The sequence below is a fragment of the Pelophylax lessonae genome, assembly GCF_965119305.1.
Source record: "Pelophylax lessonae genome assembly, chromosome: 7".
Classification (NCBI taxonomy): domain Eukaryota; kingdom Metazoa; phylum Chordata; class Amphibia; order Anura; family Ranidae; genus Pelophylax; species Pelophylax lessonae.
Window position 1 is genome coordinate 43,063,440 of NC_138774.1, and position 18,969 is coordinate 43,082,408.

The following is an 18,969-nucleotide window of genomic DNA, read 5'->3' on the forward strand; positions in this document are numbered from 1 at the left end:
CCCCCCCCCCCCAAATTTAGGGGGAGGGAGGGGAAAACAGCATTGTATTAGGGGGAGGTCATCATTTTATTAGGGGGAGGGGGGTTAGCATTGTATTAGGAGGAGGGGAACAGAATTGTATTAGGGGGAGGGGAAACAGCATTGTATTAGGGCCCCTAATAATTCTGACATCTCCTGTACTATGTCCGCACAGCCCCTGACATCTCCTGTACTATGTCCGCACAGCCCCTGACATCTCCTGCACCATGTCCGCACAGCCTCTGACATCTCCTGCACCATGTCCGCACAGCCTCTGACATCTCCTGCACCATGTCCGCACAGCCTCTGACATCTCCTGCACCATGTCCACACAACCTCTGACATCTCCTGTACTATGTCCGCACAGCCCCTGACATCTCCTGTACTATGTCCACATAGCCTATGACATCTCCTGTACCATGTCCGCACAACCTCTGACATCTCCTGTACTATGTCCGCACAGCCCCTGACATCTCCTGCACCATGTCTGCACAGCCCCTGACATCTCCTATACTATGTCCGCACAGCCCCTGACATCTCCTGCACCATGTCCGCACAGCCCCTGACATCTCCTGCACCATGTCCGCACAGCCCCTGACATCTCCTGTACTATGTCCGCACAGCCCCTGTCATCTCCTGTACTATGTCCGCACAGCCCCTGACATCTGTACCATGTCCACACAGCCCCTGACATCTCCTGTACTATGTCCGCACAGCCCCTGACATCTCCTGTACCATGTCCACACAGCCCCTGACATCTCCTGCACCATGTCCACACAGCCTCTGACATCTCCTGTACTATGTCCGCACAGCCTCTGACATCTCCTGTACCATGTCCCCAGCCTCTGACATCTCCTGTACTATGTCCGCACAACCTCTGACATCTCTTGTACCATGTCTGCACAGCTCCTGACATCTCCTGTACCATGTCCACACAGCCCCTGATGTCCTGTATCATATCCTCACAGCCCCTGATGTCCTGTACCATGTCCTCACAGCCCCTGACATTTCCTTTACCATGTCCGCACTTTTACCACTTTTAACTAGAATTTGCTCTTTTTATATATAAAGCCCTATATGCTTTCATATCTATCTTATCTGTGTATAATACACTCTTCAAATTTGCTTTAAAATGCATGGTTTTCCTTTATGAACAAGAAAATAATGGCGTTATTCTGTTGGGCCGGTATAATAATGCTATGGGGCTGGTATGAAATTTTTTCCAGGGCTGAATTTTATTCCCAGTCCGGCCCTGACATAGATTACATTTTCCTTTGAAAATGACCTGAAGTCTGCCATCTCCCCATCCTGTTCCCAAACTGAACATGTGAATATGTGCCACTTGGTGCCTATGCTCCACACTGAAGTGCAGAAACACAGGACGATCAGCTGGCCATGTAGACCCATTTTGAGCTCTTTCAGGAATTGTGTTCCCATTTACAGTTAGGGAGCAGTCTGTCGACTCACATTTTTTAATAAAAGACCCATACATTTCAAATACTTGCAGAGCCAGTATGTTGCCTTTAGATTAACCACTTCCATACAGAGTAGTTAGACACCCTTCCTTCCCAGACCAATTTTCAGCTTTCAGCACTCTCACACTTTGAATGACAATTGCTCAGTCATGCTACACTGTAACCAAACAAAATTTTTATCATTTTTTTCACACAAATAGAGCTTTCTTTTGGTGGTATTTGATCACAACTGGGTTTTTTTTTCCTCGTGATATAAGCAAAAAAAGAGCAAAAATTTTGAAAAAAAACCACTTTTTTTTAGTTTCTATTATACAATTTTGCAAAAAATTAATTTTTCTTCATACATTTGGGCCAAAATTTATACTGCTACATATCTCTGGTAAAATGAACCCAAATTAGTGTATATTATTTAGTCTGTGTGAAAGTTATTGAGTCTAGAAGCGATGGTACCAATTACTGAAAATTGATCACGCCAGATGTACTGACTGCCTATCTCCTTTCTTGAGGTCCTGAAATGTCAGGACAGTACAAATACCCCCCAAATGACCCATTTTTGTAAAGTAGACAGTCCAAGGTATTTAGTAAGAGGCATGGTGAGTTTTTTGAAGTTATAATTTTTTCCCACAATTCTTGGGAAAATGAAGAAAAAAACATTTTTTTCTTTTTTTTCCCAAAACGTTGTCAATTTATAAGCTATTTCTAACACATAGCATGTACACAGCAAAAATGACACCCCGAAATTCATTCTGTTACTCCTTCTGAGTATGGTGATACCACATGTGTGAGCCTTTTACACAGCCTGGCCACAAAAAGAGACTCCACGTCCAAGTAGCACCATAAGGCGTTTTAGGAGCATAAATACACATAAAACTTTCTTACTACCTATCACACTTTTCGAGGCCCTAGAGCACCAATACAATGGAAAAGTCCACAAAATGACCCCATTTTGGAAAGCAAACACTCCAACGTATATTCTATGAGGCATTATGGGTCCTTTGAACATGTCATTTTTTTCCACAAGTTTTTGGAAAATGTGGGAAAAAAATAAAAACTTTTTTTTTTTACACAAAGTTGTCAATTTATAGGATATTCCTAACACATAGCATGTACACAGCAAAAATGACACCCCAAAATACATTCTGCCACTCCTCCTGAGTATGGCAATACCACATGTGTGAGACTTTTTCACAGCCTAGCCATATAGAGGGGCCTAACATCCAAGGCGCATCATCATGCATCCTAGCCACTTGCCTAGGCCTATTTTTGACATTTGGTGTTTACAAGCTAAAATCAGTTGTTTTGCTAGAAAACTGCTTAGAACCCCCAAACATTATATATTTTTTTTTAGCAGAGACCCTAGAGATTAAAGTGGAGATTATTGCAATATTTTTTATCACACCGTATTTGCGCAGCGGTCTTCCAAACGCAATTTTTTTGGAAAAAATTCACTTTTTTTAATTAAAAAATAAGAAACCAGTAAAGTTAGCCCAATTTTTTTCCATAATGTGAAAGATAATGTTACGCCGAGTAAATAGATACGCAACATGTCATGTTTCAAAATTGCGCACGCTCACGGAATTGCGACAAACTTTGGTACTTAAAAATCCCCATAGGCGACAATTTAAAAATTTCTACAGGTTGCCATCTTTGAGTTACAGAGGAGGTCTAGGGCTCAAATTATTCCCCTTGCTCTAACGATCGCGGCGATACCTCACATGTGTGGTTTGAACACCGTTTACATATGTGGGCGGGGTTTCCATATGCGTCGCTTCTGCGCGCGAGCTAACGGGGACAGGGCGCTTTAATTTTTTTTTTTTTTTTTACTATTTATTTTATTTATTATTTTTTATTTTTACACCGTTTAACAAAAAAAAAAAAAAAAATTGATCATTTTTATTTCTATTACAAGAAATGTAAACATTACTAGTAATAGAAAAAGGCACGACAGGACCTCTTTTTGTGAGATCTGGGGTCAAAAAGTCCTCAGATCTCACAAGTACACTAAAAGATAGAAAAAAAAAAAAAAATTATTATATAAAATGAAAAAAAAAAAAAAAAAGGACATTTAAACCGGTTGCTAGGCAACAACATTTTCCGTAGCTCCGGTCCTCCAAGACCATAGAGTCAAGTGAGGGCAAGCTTGCCCTCACTCGACATCCTGTCTGTGAGGATCCGGGACCGGATCGTTTTCCCCGCTGCCGGCGGGTCCGGTAAGCGGGGAAAAGGACTGGACGCGGCGGGAGGGGGGGGGCACCTCTTCCGCCATCCCGGAAGGGTGAACCCACGGCGAATCCGCCGCTGGGACCACCCTTATCGGAAAGCCAACCGTCCACCGTTTAAAAAAAATACCAGGGTTATGGCAGCTATCTGCTGCCATAACACCGGTATTTAGGTTTAAACGGAGGACGTATATAAACCTTTTTGGACTTGGACATGGTGGCTGTATGAAGGGTGACAGGTACTCGGGTACTTTGTTGGGCAGGTGACAGGTACTCTGGTACTGATGAGCAGGTGGCAGGTACTCGGGTACTCCGATAGGCAGGTGACAGGTACTCGGGTACTCTGATGGGCAGGTGACAGGCAGGTGATAGGTACTGATGAGTAGTACTGATACTGATAGGTGATACTGATACGTGATAGGTACTGATGAGTACTGATGAGTAGTGATAGGTACTGATGAGCAGGCGGCAAGTACTCGGGTACTTCAGGCGTCAGGTACTCTGATGAGCAGGTGGAAGGTACTCGGGTACTCTGATGGGTAGGTGACAGGTACTCAGGTACTCTGATGACGGGTACTCTGTTGACAGGTAATCAAAGTATCCGAGTACCTGTCATCAGAGTACCCGAGTATCCGTCATCAGAGTACCCGAGTATCCGTCATCAGAGTACCCGAGTACCTTTCATCAGAGTACCCGAGTACCTGTCATCAGAGTACCCGAGTACCTTTCATCAGAGTACCCGAGTACCTTTCATCAGAGTACCCGAGTACCTTTCATCAGAGTACCCGAGTACCTGTCATCAGAGTACCTGCGTACCTGTCATCAGAGTACCTGCGTACCTGTCATCAGAGTACCCGAGTATCTGTCATCAGAGTACCCGAGTACCCGAATACCTGTCATCAGAGTACCCGAATACCTGCCATCAGAGTACCAGAGTACCTGTCAGAGTACCCGAGTACCTGTCATCAGAGTACCCGAGTACCTGTCATCAGAGTACCTGATGGGCTGGTGACAGGTACTCGGGTACTTTGATGGGCTAGTGACAGGTGCTCTTTATTGGGGGGGGGGCAATCAGTGTGGTTGGGGTGCACTGTACTTGGTAACTAGCTGTTACCACACTCTCTTCCTCACACAGGATCAGTGTGTGAGGAGGAGAACACGGTGACAGCTAGTTACCGTGTTCTCTGTTGACATTTGTGACCCCCTGTGATTGGACACAGCCGGTCACGTGGTAAAGAGCCAATTTCATTGGCTCTTTACCTAGATCGGGGATCGACTCTGTCCGAGGGACGAGCCTCGTCCCCGATCGCTGCTCTGCGCGCCCCCGGGGGCGCGCATTGCAGAGAGAACGAGCGGCTCGTGCAGGAGCCGCTCATGTGATCGGCTGTGACTGACACAGCCGATCACATGGTAAACAGCCAATTTCTATTGGCTGTTTACCTTGATCAGGGATGGGCTATGTCCGAGGGACGAGCCTCACCCCCGATCGCCGCGCTGCGCGCTACCGGGGGCCGCCCGGAACGGTAAAGCCATCCTGCCGGCGTCATATTACTATGCGCCGGTATGGATGTGGTTAAAGGCCTACGTTTCTGATGTACAGTATATATAGAATGTTTTTTAACAAAAAACCTGAGGGTTAGGTGGTTGGGTTTCAGTTTACTTTACAAGCCAAACATGCCCCATTTATAATATTTTAAAGAGGTTGTAAACTCAATTCTTTTTTTTTTTTCTTTTTCACCCTGAAAGAGAAACACATAATGAGCTAGTATGCATCGCATACTAGCTCATTATGCAATACTTACCTTAGAACGAGCCCCCGCCGTGCCGCCCGCTCACCCCGCCGTTCCTTCAGAGCGCATGCGCCAGTGACGTCACTGGCTGCATGTAAGGTAAATATCTCCTAAACGGTGCATGTTTAGGAGATATTTACAGTACCTATAGGTAAGCCTTATCATAGGCTTACCTATAGGTACAACTTGCAGAGGAGGGTTTACTTCCTCTTTAACTCCCTAAGAATTTATATAAACAAGCGCTATCTATGGCCAATTACACATGGTTTCTCATACAGTGATTGCCTTGCAGATGATTCGCCCTGGACAAAAACAATCTGTGTCCAGGCATGATCATGTGCGGGCATTTGCTGCATGATGAGTGATTATATACAATCAGCCTCTCATTGCTTTCAGCGAAGCTTCTTGCTTACAGCTAATCACAAGGTCAGGAATCCCTGTTGGGTCTCCCACAGCTACTGTAATTGCAAATGGCCCTATTTGAAAGTGCCAGTGGGATCTAGTTCTAATTTTTACATGAAAAGCTAACTTTGCTTGCCTCTCGCATGTACCCAGCTAACCACAAGGATACTGCATAACTCATTCAATCCTCTCATCCACTCTTTATAAACAATGCAAAAATTCACACCCAGTCCACTCATGAGTCATCCAAGCCAACCTGTCTGTTTTTCTCTGAAGTATATCTAAACCCAAGAACTGTGGTCTACAAACCTCAGCCCGAGTGCCTGATGCAGCCCTTTGCTAGCCTTTATTCGGCCCTTGGAGCACTATTTCTCCCACTGACATCAACAGTGGGGCATAATTCCTGCCACTGACACTAATGATGGGGCACTATTCCTCCCACTCAAACCAATGATGGGGCACTATTCCTCCCACTGATACCAATGATGGGGCACTATTCCTCCTACTGACACCAATGATGGGGCACTATTGATCTTTTATTGAAAAGAATCAAGCAACATATTTTATACAAAAGTAAAAAACATAACTATAGTACAATATTCCAACAGAAAACAAAGGAATACACATCCATGTGCAGAATATATACAATATATACATAATCCACTTCCAACATTTTTAGAAAACTATTTACATAAAGCAGCAGAGAGGGCCTAAGAGGCACAACCCATCACCTATGTACGCAGCCATTTATCAAAAACTAAGCATTAAGAAAAAATCTAGGGTGATAAGAGACAGAAAGCCACACCCAGGACAGAGACTCCTGGCAGTCAGGGAGGCTTGAAACCCCTCCACGCCTTCAACCAAGCCCTCTGACCCCACTTGTCTCTCTCAAGCGCCCGAATCTTCCCCACCTCATGCAGAATGTCACACACCACCACCTGAACAGGAAGGATTTTACGCCGAAGGGTTACCTGACACCGTGCGTTCCAGGTGTAATAACGGACTACTAAGCTAACTAAAAAAAGTGTATCCAAACAAAAGCCCCCACCAGTATTGAATGCTCCATACACCCACTCAGCATAACCCAGCCTAGAGAGGAAAGGAACACCGAGGGCCCACCCCACCTGTTTGTATACCTCTATGTTAAAAGGGCAACGAAGCAGAAAATGGTCCATAGTCTCCTCCTCACCTGAACATTCCTCCCGAGGACAACCACGATCCATCCCACTGCGGAATTTCAAATTGCCCCGAACATAGAGCCTCCCGTGGAAGCACAACCAGGCCAGATCCCTGAATTTAAGGGGGACTCTAGCCAAATTAATCAATCTTAACCCTTCCCTCAAAATTGGGCCTGGGCAATCCCTTAAGGCCAGTGGGTCATGAAAGACTTCGCTCAAGACTCGGCTCATAAGGACTTTCCTCGGAGCAGATCTGAGATCTTCAGCCGACAGTCGCCACTGCCGCAGCAACTTCAGACACGGAGCGACATAGGCTGGGAGCTGACCACGATGACCCCTGAGATTCTTCACTTGGCCACCTTCTTCCCAAAGTCGCAGAAAAGGCCTAAACCAAGATCTAAACATGCCTGCCCATCCAGGAGGTTCCACTGCAAGCATACTACCAATGTTAAACTTGAGAAATAGCAGTGAAAAGAAAAGAACGGGGTTGACCATACCTAAGCCACCCTCCCTCCTGGATAGATAGGTGACATTCCTCTTGATGGGGTTCAGTCTGTTCCCCCATAGCATCTGGAAGAACACACTATAGATCCTAGCATAGAGAGACACTGGCAAGATGCAGACAGGGCTGACATACAAGAAGATCGGTATCAGGTAAGTCTTAATCAGATCAACCCTTTCCCTCAGAGATAACTTCCATCTCTTCCAGCTGACCACCTTAGTATTGGCAACTTCCAGCCTGCCTTCCCAGTTTTTAAGGCCATAATCGCCAGGTCCGAATTCAATGCCTAATATCTTAATTTTTTCCTGGGGCACTGGAAAGGTGTCCGGGAGATCAAACCCCTCACCTTCCTTTCCCATCCAAAAAACTTCACTCTTTTCCTGATTGATCTTGGAGCCTGATGCTTCAGAGTACCGTGATGTCAGAGAGACCACCTCCTCTGCTTCATCTGTCCCAGTGACAATCACTGACACATCATCCGCATAGGCAACAACCCTCAAAGGCGGCTCACCCGGGATTCCCACTGGTACCCCACACAACATGCTGCTCTCTAGCCTCCTGATGAAGGGGTCGATTGCAAACACATAGAGCAGGGGACTCAGGGGACAACCCTGGCGCACCCCAGAACCAACCTCAAAGGACTGTCCAACCCAACCATTAACAAGAGGGAAGCTTTCTGCCCCCTTATACAAGACTTTTAACCAATCAACAAAACCACCCGGCAGACCGTACTTACTAAAGAGCAACCACAGGTACTCATGGTTGACACGATCGAAAGCCTTTGCCTGATCCAATGCCAGTAAATACTTTCCCCAGCCTGCAGCCCTGCACTGCTCCAAGGCCTCCCGGACAGCTAAAACCGCTGTGAAGGTGCTCCTACCCTGGATCGAACAGTGCTGATGGCGAGAAAGCAAAGACTCTGCTACTGCCGATAGGCGCCAGAAAAGTATCTTCGCCAGCACCTTTCTATCGACATTGAGAAGGCTGATGGGGCGCCAATTCTCAATCATCGAAGGATCTTTACCTTTTGAAAGAAGAATCACAGCTGAGTGTCTCATGGAAGGGGGAAGCACCCCCTCAGCAAGACAACTGTTAAAAATCTCTACCAAATGTGGGGCCAGAATAGACTTAAAGGCTTTGTAAAACTCAGCCGTCAGACCATCCGGTCCAGGTGACTTCTTGATGGCAAGCTGTTCAATTGCCCTCGTCACCTCTTCAACTGTGATCTCTTCTGTCAAATTCATCAAAGGGACATCTCCACCATTTAGACCTGGAGTAGAGTCCAAAAAGCTTTCCATCTTGTCTCGGTCAAGCTCTTTCCTCCCAAGAAGTTCAGCATAAAAAGACCTCACGACCTCCAGGATCCCTGACCTGGACTTTGTCAAGGAACCTGTACTATCCTTAAGGCCAACGACCATCTTAACAGATACACCCTGTTTGCAGTTCTGGTAAGGGTCAGGCGAGTGGTATTTCCCATAGTCCCGCTCCAGAACCAAAGAGGTATGCCGATCATATTGACACTTCCTGAGGAGGATTTTCACTTCAGAGATTGCCCCAGGATCTCCTCCTCTCGAGACAAGAATATCCAGCTTCCTCCGCAAACGTTGGTAGGTCATGTATCTATTAAACTGTTTTTTATTGGCTAGGCCCCTGAAGAATCCAGCAATCCTTTTTTTGGTCAGCTCCCACCACTCAGCCTTGCTGCTACAAAAGTCCAGGATGGTCACCTGTGCCTGAAAGAATTCCTCAAAGGATTGTCTAACATGTTCTTCCTCAAGGAGAGTCGAATTCAATCTCCAGATGCCTTTGCCCCTCTGAGGGAAGTCTGAAGCATTCAAGACCACAGATAGCATACAGTGATCAGAGAACTCCACTGCCTGCACCACTGGGGGTGAGAAAGCAGAGGCCTCCTTCAAAAAAAACCTATCTATCCTACTCTGACTATTACCTCGATGAAAGGTGAACCCTGTGTCATCCGGAAGGTGCTTAATGTGCACATCCACAAGACCAGCATCCCTAACCATACTATTTAAAAAAACGCTATCATATCCCAGCCTGTCATTGAAGTCCTTCCTGTCCTTGGGCCTAGTCACAGTATTAAAGTCACCTCCAAAAACCACTTGCCGGGATGTAAAAAGAAATGGCTTGATCCTTGTAAAAAGGCATTTCCTGTCCCACTTTGTGTGCGGCCCATAAATATTAATTAGGCGCAGGTCCTGCCCTCCCACAAGGACGTCTAAGACCATACATCTCCCAATCTCCACCTCAATAACCCGCCGGACAGTTACCATGCCGGTTTTAAACAACACCGCCACCCCGCTGTAAGGCTCGGCCGCAAGAGACCAGTAAGATGGACCATACCTCCACTCTCTCTTGGCCATATGAATATCTGCCAAGGAGGTGAGCCTAGTCTCCTGCAAAAATAAAATTTCAGCATCTAATTGGCTGAACAAAAAGAAGGCCATAGAACGAGCTCTTACCGACTTAATACTGGCGACATTTATTGTCACCACTTTTAACGGAGGGGGAACCGCCATTTGGGTTATTGGGTGGATTGCTTCTTAGCTCCCCTCTGCTGCTCATCACCAGAAGCCTCTCTTTTTCTTGAGGCCTCCTCCAACTCCATTTCTGAGTCTGAATTTTGTTCAGAGGAAGCTCCAGATGAGGAAATATCCCAAGCGGAAGCCCTAGAACGGTTGGGGACAGACACTGGGGCTTCCTGTCCCTGTTCCGTCCTCACCGCCTGTCTCTTCCGCCTCACAACCCTCCTTCTCTCCTCCAGGTACTGCAGGTCAGACTCCGAGATGTTTTCATCTCTTGTTTTTTTCTTCAAAGTCTTCGCAGAAGACTTCTTTACAGAAGAAGCAGCAGCACCCTTTTTGGCACATGCCACCGCTCCAGGTGGGGGGGGACCTTCCCTTAAGTCAGACCTAGGAGACTCATGGGGCAAGACTGACTCGGGGGGCACAGACTTAGAAGGTTCTGACACAAGAGGAGCGGGTACATTAGGCTGGGGGGACACAGAGACAGCCACAGAAGGAATACCTACAGACACAGGAGGGTTGGCCACAGAAACTGGGGAGGGATCCTGAACAGGACCTGGGGGGTCAGTCACCGCAGAGGAGGATGGTACACCAGGGGCCTCATCCTCCATCCTGTCCAGCCTCAACAGCTCATCTACTACCTCCTTCTCCATATTGTGCCAGGCCTCCGGACATCGGCTGTAGGGGTGGCCAAGGCGCAAGCACAGGTTGCACCTTATCGCCTGGGTGCAGTCCCTGGCCACATGACCCTGTCCCCGACATACCGAACATATTAAGGCTGAACAGGAGGAGCTAAAATGCCCCTTTTCTCCACAGCGGTGACACAGCTTTGGCTGACCAGGATAAAAAACAGTCATCCTATCCCTCCCTATGAAAGCCGAGGAGGGCAGGTGACGGACAACATTCCCATCCCTGGCCAACCTGACCGTTACTGACCAACCCCCAGTCCAGATGCCACGTTCATCAAGGATTTTATTTGGCGTTGTCAAAACCTCACCATAGTTCCTTAACCAGACCTCCAAGTCCCGAGCAGGAACACTCTCGTTAGTGAGGATGATGGTTATTTTTTTAACCGTTGATCTTTGTGAAACAGCAACTGGTGCCAGATCTTCCCATTCGGGTCTTGACCTGCACCGAGCCTCATATCGTTCCCAGAACAGGTCAAGACCCTCTGGCCTGGTGAAGCTGATTGTGTACTCCCGGCTCCCAGCTACATGTATTAGGGCATAAAGGTCATTCGCCCCAAAGCCCATCTCCAAAATCATATCCACCACCACACGCCGTGCTGGAGAGACTGCACCACCTTCCCATTTAAGAATGACTACATTACGCCTTGGACCCCCAGCAGAAGCCAGAGACCCAAGACCGGAACCAGGGGTGCTCAAAGTGGCAGTCTGTGGTGTAAATCTCTGCCTGGAAGCAGGGTTCCTCATTGGCTGCAGCCCTGGCTTAATAATGTTACCAGGTGCAGAGCGTACCACCTGAGCAAAAGAGGGCTTATCAGGGCCAAGACCCCACACTGATGTGACTTTAGCCGGTACATTACTATCCTTATTATTAATTGCTTGTACTGAGCCAGCAGGATTATCCATTGCACACATATTGGCAGCACTATTCAGAACACCTGAAATAGAAGAATCGTTAGAAGAATCGTTACAATCACCATTCATTATCACAGTGTCTGCTGTAGTACCACAGGTGGCCTGATGCTGCAGTGTAGAGTCCTGAACAACAGCTGTGACTGGACAAACAGCCTTGGGCTCAGCAAAAGGGGGGTTAATGGGTTGTTCAGGCTCTTGTAGTTCCTTTGCTGCAATGTCATTTTTTAAACGCAGTTTTTCCTGCAAGGAAACATCAGCAGCTGAAATATTGCTGGATACAAAATTACCAGCCTGGGTGTCATTGGGCAAAACATCAGTATTAGCCAAGGTGTTAAATGGCACAAAAATAGTTTTATCAGTCACTTGGGACTTGCTAGGTTTTACCTTATCAGGCACATTATCAGGTATGTTCTCCTCACCAAACACCAGCTGATCCGCCCGTACTGGAGACTCCACTGCCTGGATCACTTTAAGCATGCCTCCTGAGCCCTGAGAAGGCAACGGGCTGCTCACCTCACCTTGGGGGGGCAGGGGGTCAGAACTTGGGGTCCCCTCCTCCACCTCCATCTTTGCCATCCTTGCAAATCTGCGGTCATTGCAGAACTTTTCTTTAAAGGGCCCCTCTTTACCTTCCATCATGGCCACAATGGTTTCCTGGTGTTGAACCCGGACCTTTGCCAACTGGATTTCCGAATCCATAGATCCACGGCTGCGGCTGTGCAAACCTTCACGTTGCTTTCGCAGGCGTTTCAACTCTGCTCTCAGTTTGTAGAGCTGGTCTCTCTCCCTATTCAGGACCTTGATCCCGGCCACCACTCGCTCCCGAATGGACTCGGTATCCTCATCCTCACCAGGGGCAGAGAGATCTCCAGCCATGGCTTGTCCAGGAGCAGGGGTGTCATCCATCAGCCCAGGGGATGGTTCAGAGCTTCCAGCAGGAGAGGCCCTGCTGGCCTGCATGGCCTCCCCAGATAGGGGCCAGCAGGGCTGGGAGAGATTTTACCGAACTCCCCTCTCACAGAAATCACCTGGAGCAGACACACAGCCAGAGAACCTTCCTGCAGCCACACCCGAAGCTGAATGATGTGAAACGACTCCTCCTACTGACAGCAATGATGGGGCACTATTCCTCCCACTGACTCCATCGATGGGTCACTATTCCTCCCAGTGACACAAATGATGGGGCACTATTCCTCCCACTGACACCAATGATGGGACACTATTCCTCCCACTGACACCAATGATGGGGCACTATTCCTCCAACTGATACCAATGATGGGGCACTATTCCGCCCACTGATACCAAAGATGGGGCACTATTCCTCCCACTGATACCAATGATGGGGCACTATTCCTCCCACTGATACCAATGATGGGGCACTTTTCCTCCCACTGATACCAATGATGGGGCACTATTCCTCCCACTGATACCAATGATGGAGCACTATTATTCCCACTGATAACAATGATGGAGCATTATTCCTTCCACTGACCACAACAGTGTTATTAGATTTCCCAGCGATCGTCAAAACACCTAACCACATGTAATAGAGGTGGGGTGAGAGGAGGTGTTTGTAGTCCAAATCAGAGAAGCAGCCTAGGGTGACAACACTGTTCCTTCATAGGTAAACAGTACAGTGAGCCGCCCTTAGACAAAAAGGTGTTATACTGGTAGGATCACCAGGTAAAATTAAAGGGAAAAACACATCTAAGGACTGGTAAGCTGAAATAAATTGACATTTTGTTTTTAGGATTATGTTTCAAATGTTGATCTTCTCACCCACACAAAGCCAGTATGTCCAATGAGAGGAAACCACTTGGTGTCATTTCTGGTCACTGACTCATTTGCTCAGGACACTTTTCCAAATATAGCAATCATACTCCACCCTGGATCCCTTTGCATAGCTCATTAACAAGGAAAAAATCCCATTTGCATGGGATACCACCCCAAACACCTGCCACTCACATAATTAAAGAAGATCTTCAGTAATTATTAAAAATAATAAATAAATAAAAGCCAGCAGGTACATAGTCTGTAGATGCTGACTTTTAATAAACAGACACTTACCAGTCCAGGGATCCAGCACTTCCTCACCAGGGCTAGTTCTTCACTGGTCTTCAGCTCCCCAGTGCACCATCTTGACTGTGGGAAGCAAGCTGTGAACCCTTGCTTCTTTACAGCCAGTTCCCCACTGAACATGTGCAAGCTGCGCTGCACCCTGTGAATGGTCCCGCAGCCTGCTGGGACCAATGCCATGTCCCGGGCGGTGAGGGGGGGAATGATCGGAGCAGAAGTGGGAGTGAGTACCTGTCAAAACTAGACAAAAAAAAAGTTTGCATTAGTGGCAGAGCAGAGGAGAAGGAATAGTGGAACGTCCACTTTTAAGTGAAGTTTCACTTTAAGTAAAGAGAATCAGCCCCCACCCCTTTATTTTATTTTTCAATTTGAATTCTCATGACTGCCTCATGTTTTTTCCTGTTTTTGCTTTGGAGTGTGACCTTCGTCTCATGTTTTCCTCTATGTCTCTCTCTCTCAGAACCCAATAATGGTCTCCCAATTGCCATAATTATTGGTGTTACCATCGGTGTAGTTGCAGTAATCACTGGAATCTATCTGTATAAAAGTAAGTGTCAGTACTGGAGGATTTCATGGAGGAATTTATTAAAGTAATTAGGACACTTTTCTGGCATTATGGTCCCTTTAACATTTCCTTTGACAAATTCATGAAAACTGTGTTCCAGTTTTGGTACCAGTACCAGCATGTGCACCAGATTCAGATAGTTTTTACTACCACCACCACTAGAATCTGTCACTATGACTAAAATAATTACCACCAGTTTATAGATAAGCAAACTGGCAGTAATTAATACCAATTTCGAGTTGGCGTACAGAGACACCTGTGTTCAGAGTTAGCCATGGGTGCTTTAAAGCGGTCATTAATGTGACAGCTTCCAGCACAGGGCTTATGGTTGCTAGGACAAAGGCAGCCACCAGATTTTTAGCAAATAATGACACATCCGGATGAGAGCTGAGCGAAAACAAAAAGGGAGGGGGGGTGTTGGTGATACTATTTTTTAAAAATGACAATATCCAACCGTGGAAATGGCAATATTTGGACAATGATGTCACCAGCATCCCTGCCCTTTGTTTATTTTAAAAACAATATCTCTCCTGCGCTTGAGTGGTATGTGGGAAGGTGAATGTTCTAGGTGGTTTTATGACACAAATGAAGTGGTCTTGCTGCCCCCCTCAGGACCAAGGGTTGTTCCGTGAGAAAAACCTACCCGTGAGAAATGCCTACCCTCGTCACTTCCGGTGGGTATGAAATGATCACGGCAGTGTGTAACGCGCCGGTTACATTAAAACAGCTGGGCTGCAATATGAGTCATCTCCACTCTTATCCCTGTCACTTCCCTGATCTGGGCTAGTAAATATAAAAGCGGCGGCCGGTGTATGAAAAGATAAATCACGGAGCCGAGAGCCGCTTTTATATTTACTAGCCAAGATCAGGGTAGTGACAGGGACAGCAGCGGAGATGACTCATATTGCAGCACAGCTGTTTTAATGTAACCGCCGTGTGGGTAGGTTTTTTTCACGGACACCGTGATCATTTCATACTAGTGCGCACTATTCAGCTCCTCAGCTGCTCCATTACGTATCCGGGGCTGTGAGCATGCGCACTGCTGCGCTGCTCAGCTGTTCCTGGCAGGAAGTGAAGAGGGTAGGTTTTTCTCACGGGGTAGGTAATTCTCACGGAACAGGGGTATCCAAAAGGCACTACAAGAAAACAACACGAGAAGGGCGCACCGACCTTGTGCATTACCACTTAAAAGTTTATCAAAATCAAAGAAGGGTAGCGTACAATATACTCACAAACGTAGCATATGAACAAGCATATAGGAAATGGGCACTGCTCGCTTCCAGGACACTTCTCTACTGCTGGATAGCGTGATGGCGTCCTCAAAACCTGATGTGGCTTACACGTTTCGAGGGAGGACCCTCTTCCTCACAGCCAAAATCGTCACTCAAACTTGTTGTTTTCTTTGTTTATTTTATGCTGTCAGCCATTGAGTCTTATAGCTGGTGGGTAAATGTGTTTTCCATTCCCATGTTCTAGCTAACAATGGGCTGAACATGCACAGAGAATGAAGTGTCAGCTCTATGGAAACTCCAGCCTCAGTGCAGCTCATGTACAGTACATACAGCATCTATGGCTGCCTCATGATCTTTCCTTTTTGGTGTGTTACCTCCAAAATTCTTTGAAAAAATAAAAATACAGTTGCGCTATCCAAATAAACATTTGTGTTCAAGGTCAAGACTTTGTACACCTGTTAGGACCTAATAGAATTTTCTATAGCAGATTGTGAGGATCTTGTATTTAGTGTTTCTATTTTACAACTTTATCTTCTTTATTTTTAGAGAGGGGTCATGGCTACAAGAGCACTAACAGTAAGTATGCCGTTGTGTCATTATAGTATGTGGTGGTTAAAGAATATTTGTAAGGTCTAGTTTATTTAATCTACCTACTGTATGCTTACCATCCAGATATTCCCCACATTATATATATATATATATATATATATATATATATATATATATATATATATATATATATATAAAATGTATATAATGTATATGTATGTATGTAGGTATGTATATGTGCATCTCATAAAATTAGAATATCATCAAAAAGTTAATTTATTTCAAAATTTCTATTCAAAAAGTGAAACTCATATATTTTATATACATGCGTTATACACAGAGTAATATTTCAAGTATTCTTTCTTTCTTTTAACTTTGATGATTTATGGCTTACAGCTAGTAAAAACCCAAAATTCTGTATCTCATAAAATTAGAATATTACATAAGACCAATAAAAAAAAAAAAAAAAAGGATTTTTAATACAGATATGTTGGCTTACTGAAAAGTATGTCCATGTACAGAATAGTATGCACTCAATATTTGCTTGGGGCTCCTTTTGCATGAATTACTGCATCAATGCGGCGTGGCATAGAGGCGATAAGCCTGTGGCACTGCTGAGGTGTTATGGAAGCCCACATTGCTTAGATAGCGACCTTTATCACGTCTGCATTGTTGGGTCTGGTGTCTCTCATCCTCCTCTTGACTATACCTCACAGATTCTCTATGGGGTTTAGGTCAGGAGAACTCGCTGGCCAATCAAGCACAGTGATACCATACTCAAAAAAACAGGTATTGGTACTTTAGCAGTGTGGGCAGGTATAAAGTCCTGCTGGAAAATTAAATCAGCATCTCCATAAAGCTAGTCAGCAGAGAGAAGCTTGAAATGCTCTACAATTTCCTGGGAGAGGGCTGCACTGACTTTGGACTTGATAAAACACAGCACAGCCCTCTCCCAGGAAATTCTTAATCACTTCATGCTTTGCTCTGCTGACCAGCTTTATGGAGATGTTATTTTTTTTTTCTATCAGAACTTGGCAGCTGCCCACACTGCCAAAAGTACCAAAACCTGGTTTAATGATCATGGTATCACTGTGCTTGATTGGCCAGAAAACTCACCTGACATAAATCCCATAGTTTGTGGGGTATTGTCAAAAGGGAGGTGAGAGACACCAGACTCAACAATGCAGATGAGCCGAAGGCAGCTATCAAAACAACGTGGGCTTCCAAAACACCTCAGCAGGGGCACAGGCTGATCGCCTGCATGCCACACCGCATTGATGCAGTAATCTCATGCAAAAGGAGCCCCGAGCAAATATTGAGTGCATACTATACTGTACATGGACATACTTTTCAGTAAGCCAACATTTCTATATTAAACTTTTTTTTGGTCTTCTGTAATATTCTAATTTTCTGAGATACTGAATTTTGGGGTTTCACTAGCTGTAAGCCATAATCATCAAAATTAAAAGATAGACATTGCGGTCAGTTTTTAATAGGAAAGGATTTCACATAAAGGAAGCAATACAAAGAGAACAGGATAATTTCTCATACAAGTATCTATGAAGTGTTGGGGTAACAAACGCTTTAAGACCCCCTTCCTTTAGCACTATCATTCTTATCTGTAGCATAAAAACTCCTTCCCTCCAGCAGCATGTGAAAATAGTAATGTCTGGGCACTCAAAAACTGAGGCAGGAACATCAGAATACCATTATTCTGTTCAAATTCACAAGGTTGCAACACAACAAATAAGGTGGATTTATTTGGGAAGCGCTCGGGCTGAAGTGTATCCCACGGTACAGAATGTCTTTACCCAGGGCCGGACTGACCACTGGGCAGACCGGGCATATGCCCAGTGGGCCGAGGCCTCCGCCATGATCTGACAGTGTGTCAGTCAGTGTGTGTGTCCCGGCCGTTGCCGCTGCTGGCCTCTCCGCGGCCGATTCTGCTGACAGTCTGGGCCACGTTACCGCAATCAGGCCGCCCGGCGCCCGCTGTCCCTGACTCCCCGCCTCTCCGCGGCCAATTCCATGGAGAGTCTGGGCCGCATTACCACAATCTGGCCACCCGCCGGCCGCCGCTGTCCCTGACTCCACACTCCTAAGCTCCGCAGTGGCATCCAGCATAGCTGCGTAGCTCAGGAGGGGGTGGGACCGTGAACTGTCAGGTGACTCTGAGACTGAAGGCCGGGGGTGGAGCTTGAGGGGCCCCTGCTTGCCTTGTTGTCGGGAAGAAGCGGGAACTTGGAAGAAGTGAACAGCGCCGCACCGCACCGCACCGCAGACAGAGTGACACTGACAGACAGTCTGTCTGACTGAGTGTGGACTGGAATCACTGACTGTCGACGAGACAACAACACCACCGCACCCAGGCACCCACCCACGACGACCACAGGAGCCAAGGCCTTCTGCAACAGCAACAACAAAAAGGTAAGGAAAGTGTCCTACTGCATCCCACCTCCTCCTCCTGCATCCCATGTCCTCCTGCATCCCATGTCCTCCTCCTCCTGCATCCCATGTCCTCCTGCATCCCATGTCCTCCTGCATCCCATGTCCTCCTCCTCCTGCATCCCATGTCCTCCTGCATCCCATGTCCTCCTCCTCCTGCATCCCATGTCCTCCTCCATCCCATGTCCTCCTGCATACCATGTCCTCCTCCTCCTGCATCCCATGTCCTCCTGCATCCCATGTCCTCCTCCTGCATCCCATGTCCTCCTCCTCCTGCATCCATGTCCTCCTCCTCCTGCATCCATGTCCTCCTCCATCCCATGTCCTCCTCCTCCTGCATCCCATGTCCTCCTGCATCCCATGTCCTCCTCCAT

The 18,969-nt window shown here is 46.5% G+C and overlaps 1 protein-coding gene across 1 annotated transcript in view; it reads left to right on the forward strand.

Moving 5' to 3' along the window:
- LOC309559454 (major histocompatibility complex class I-related gene protein-like) overlaps positions 1-18,969 on the forward strand; it is a 300,974-nt gene that overhangs the window by 272,155 nt on the left and 9,850 nt on the right. Inside the window, exons 6-7 of the mRNA XM_082262724.1 lie at positions 14,265-14,351; positions 16,148-16,177. Coding sequence (XP_082118850.1) covers positions 14,265-14,351; positions 16,148-16,177 — 117 coding nt within the window. The remainder of the gene's footprint in view (positions 1-14,264; positions 14,352-16,147; positions 16,178-18,969) is intronic.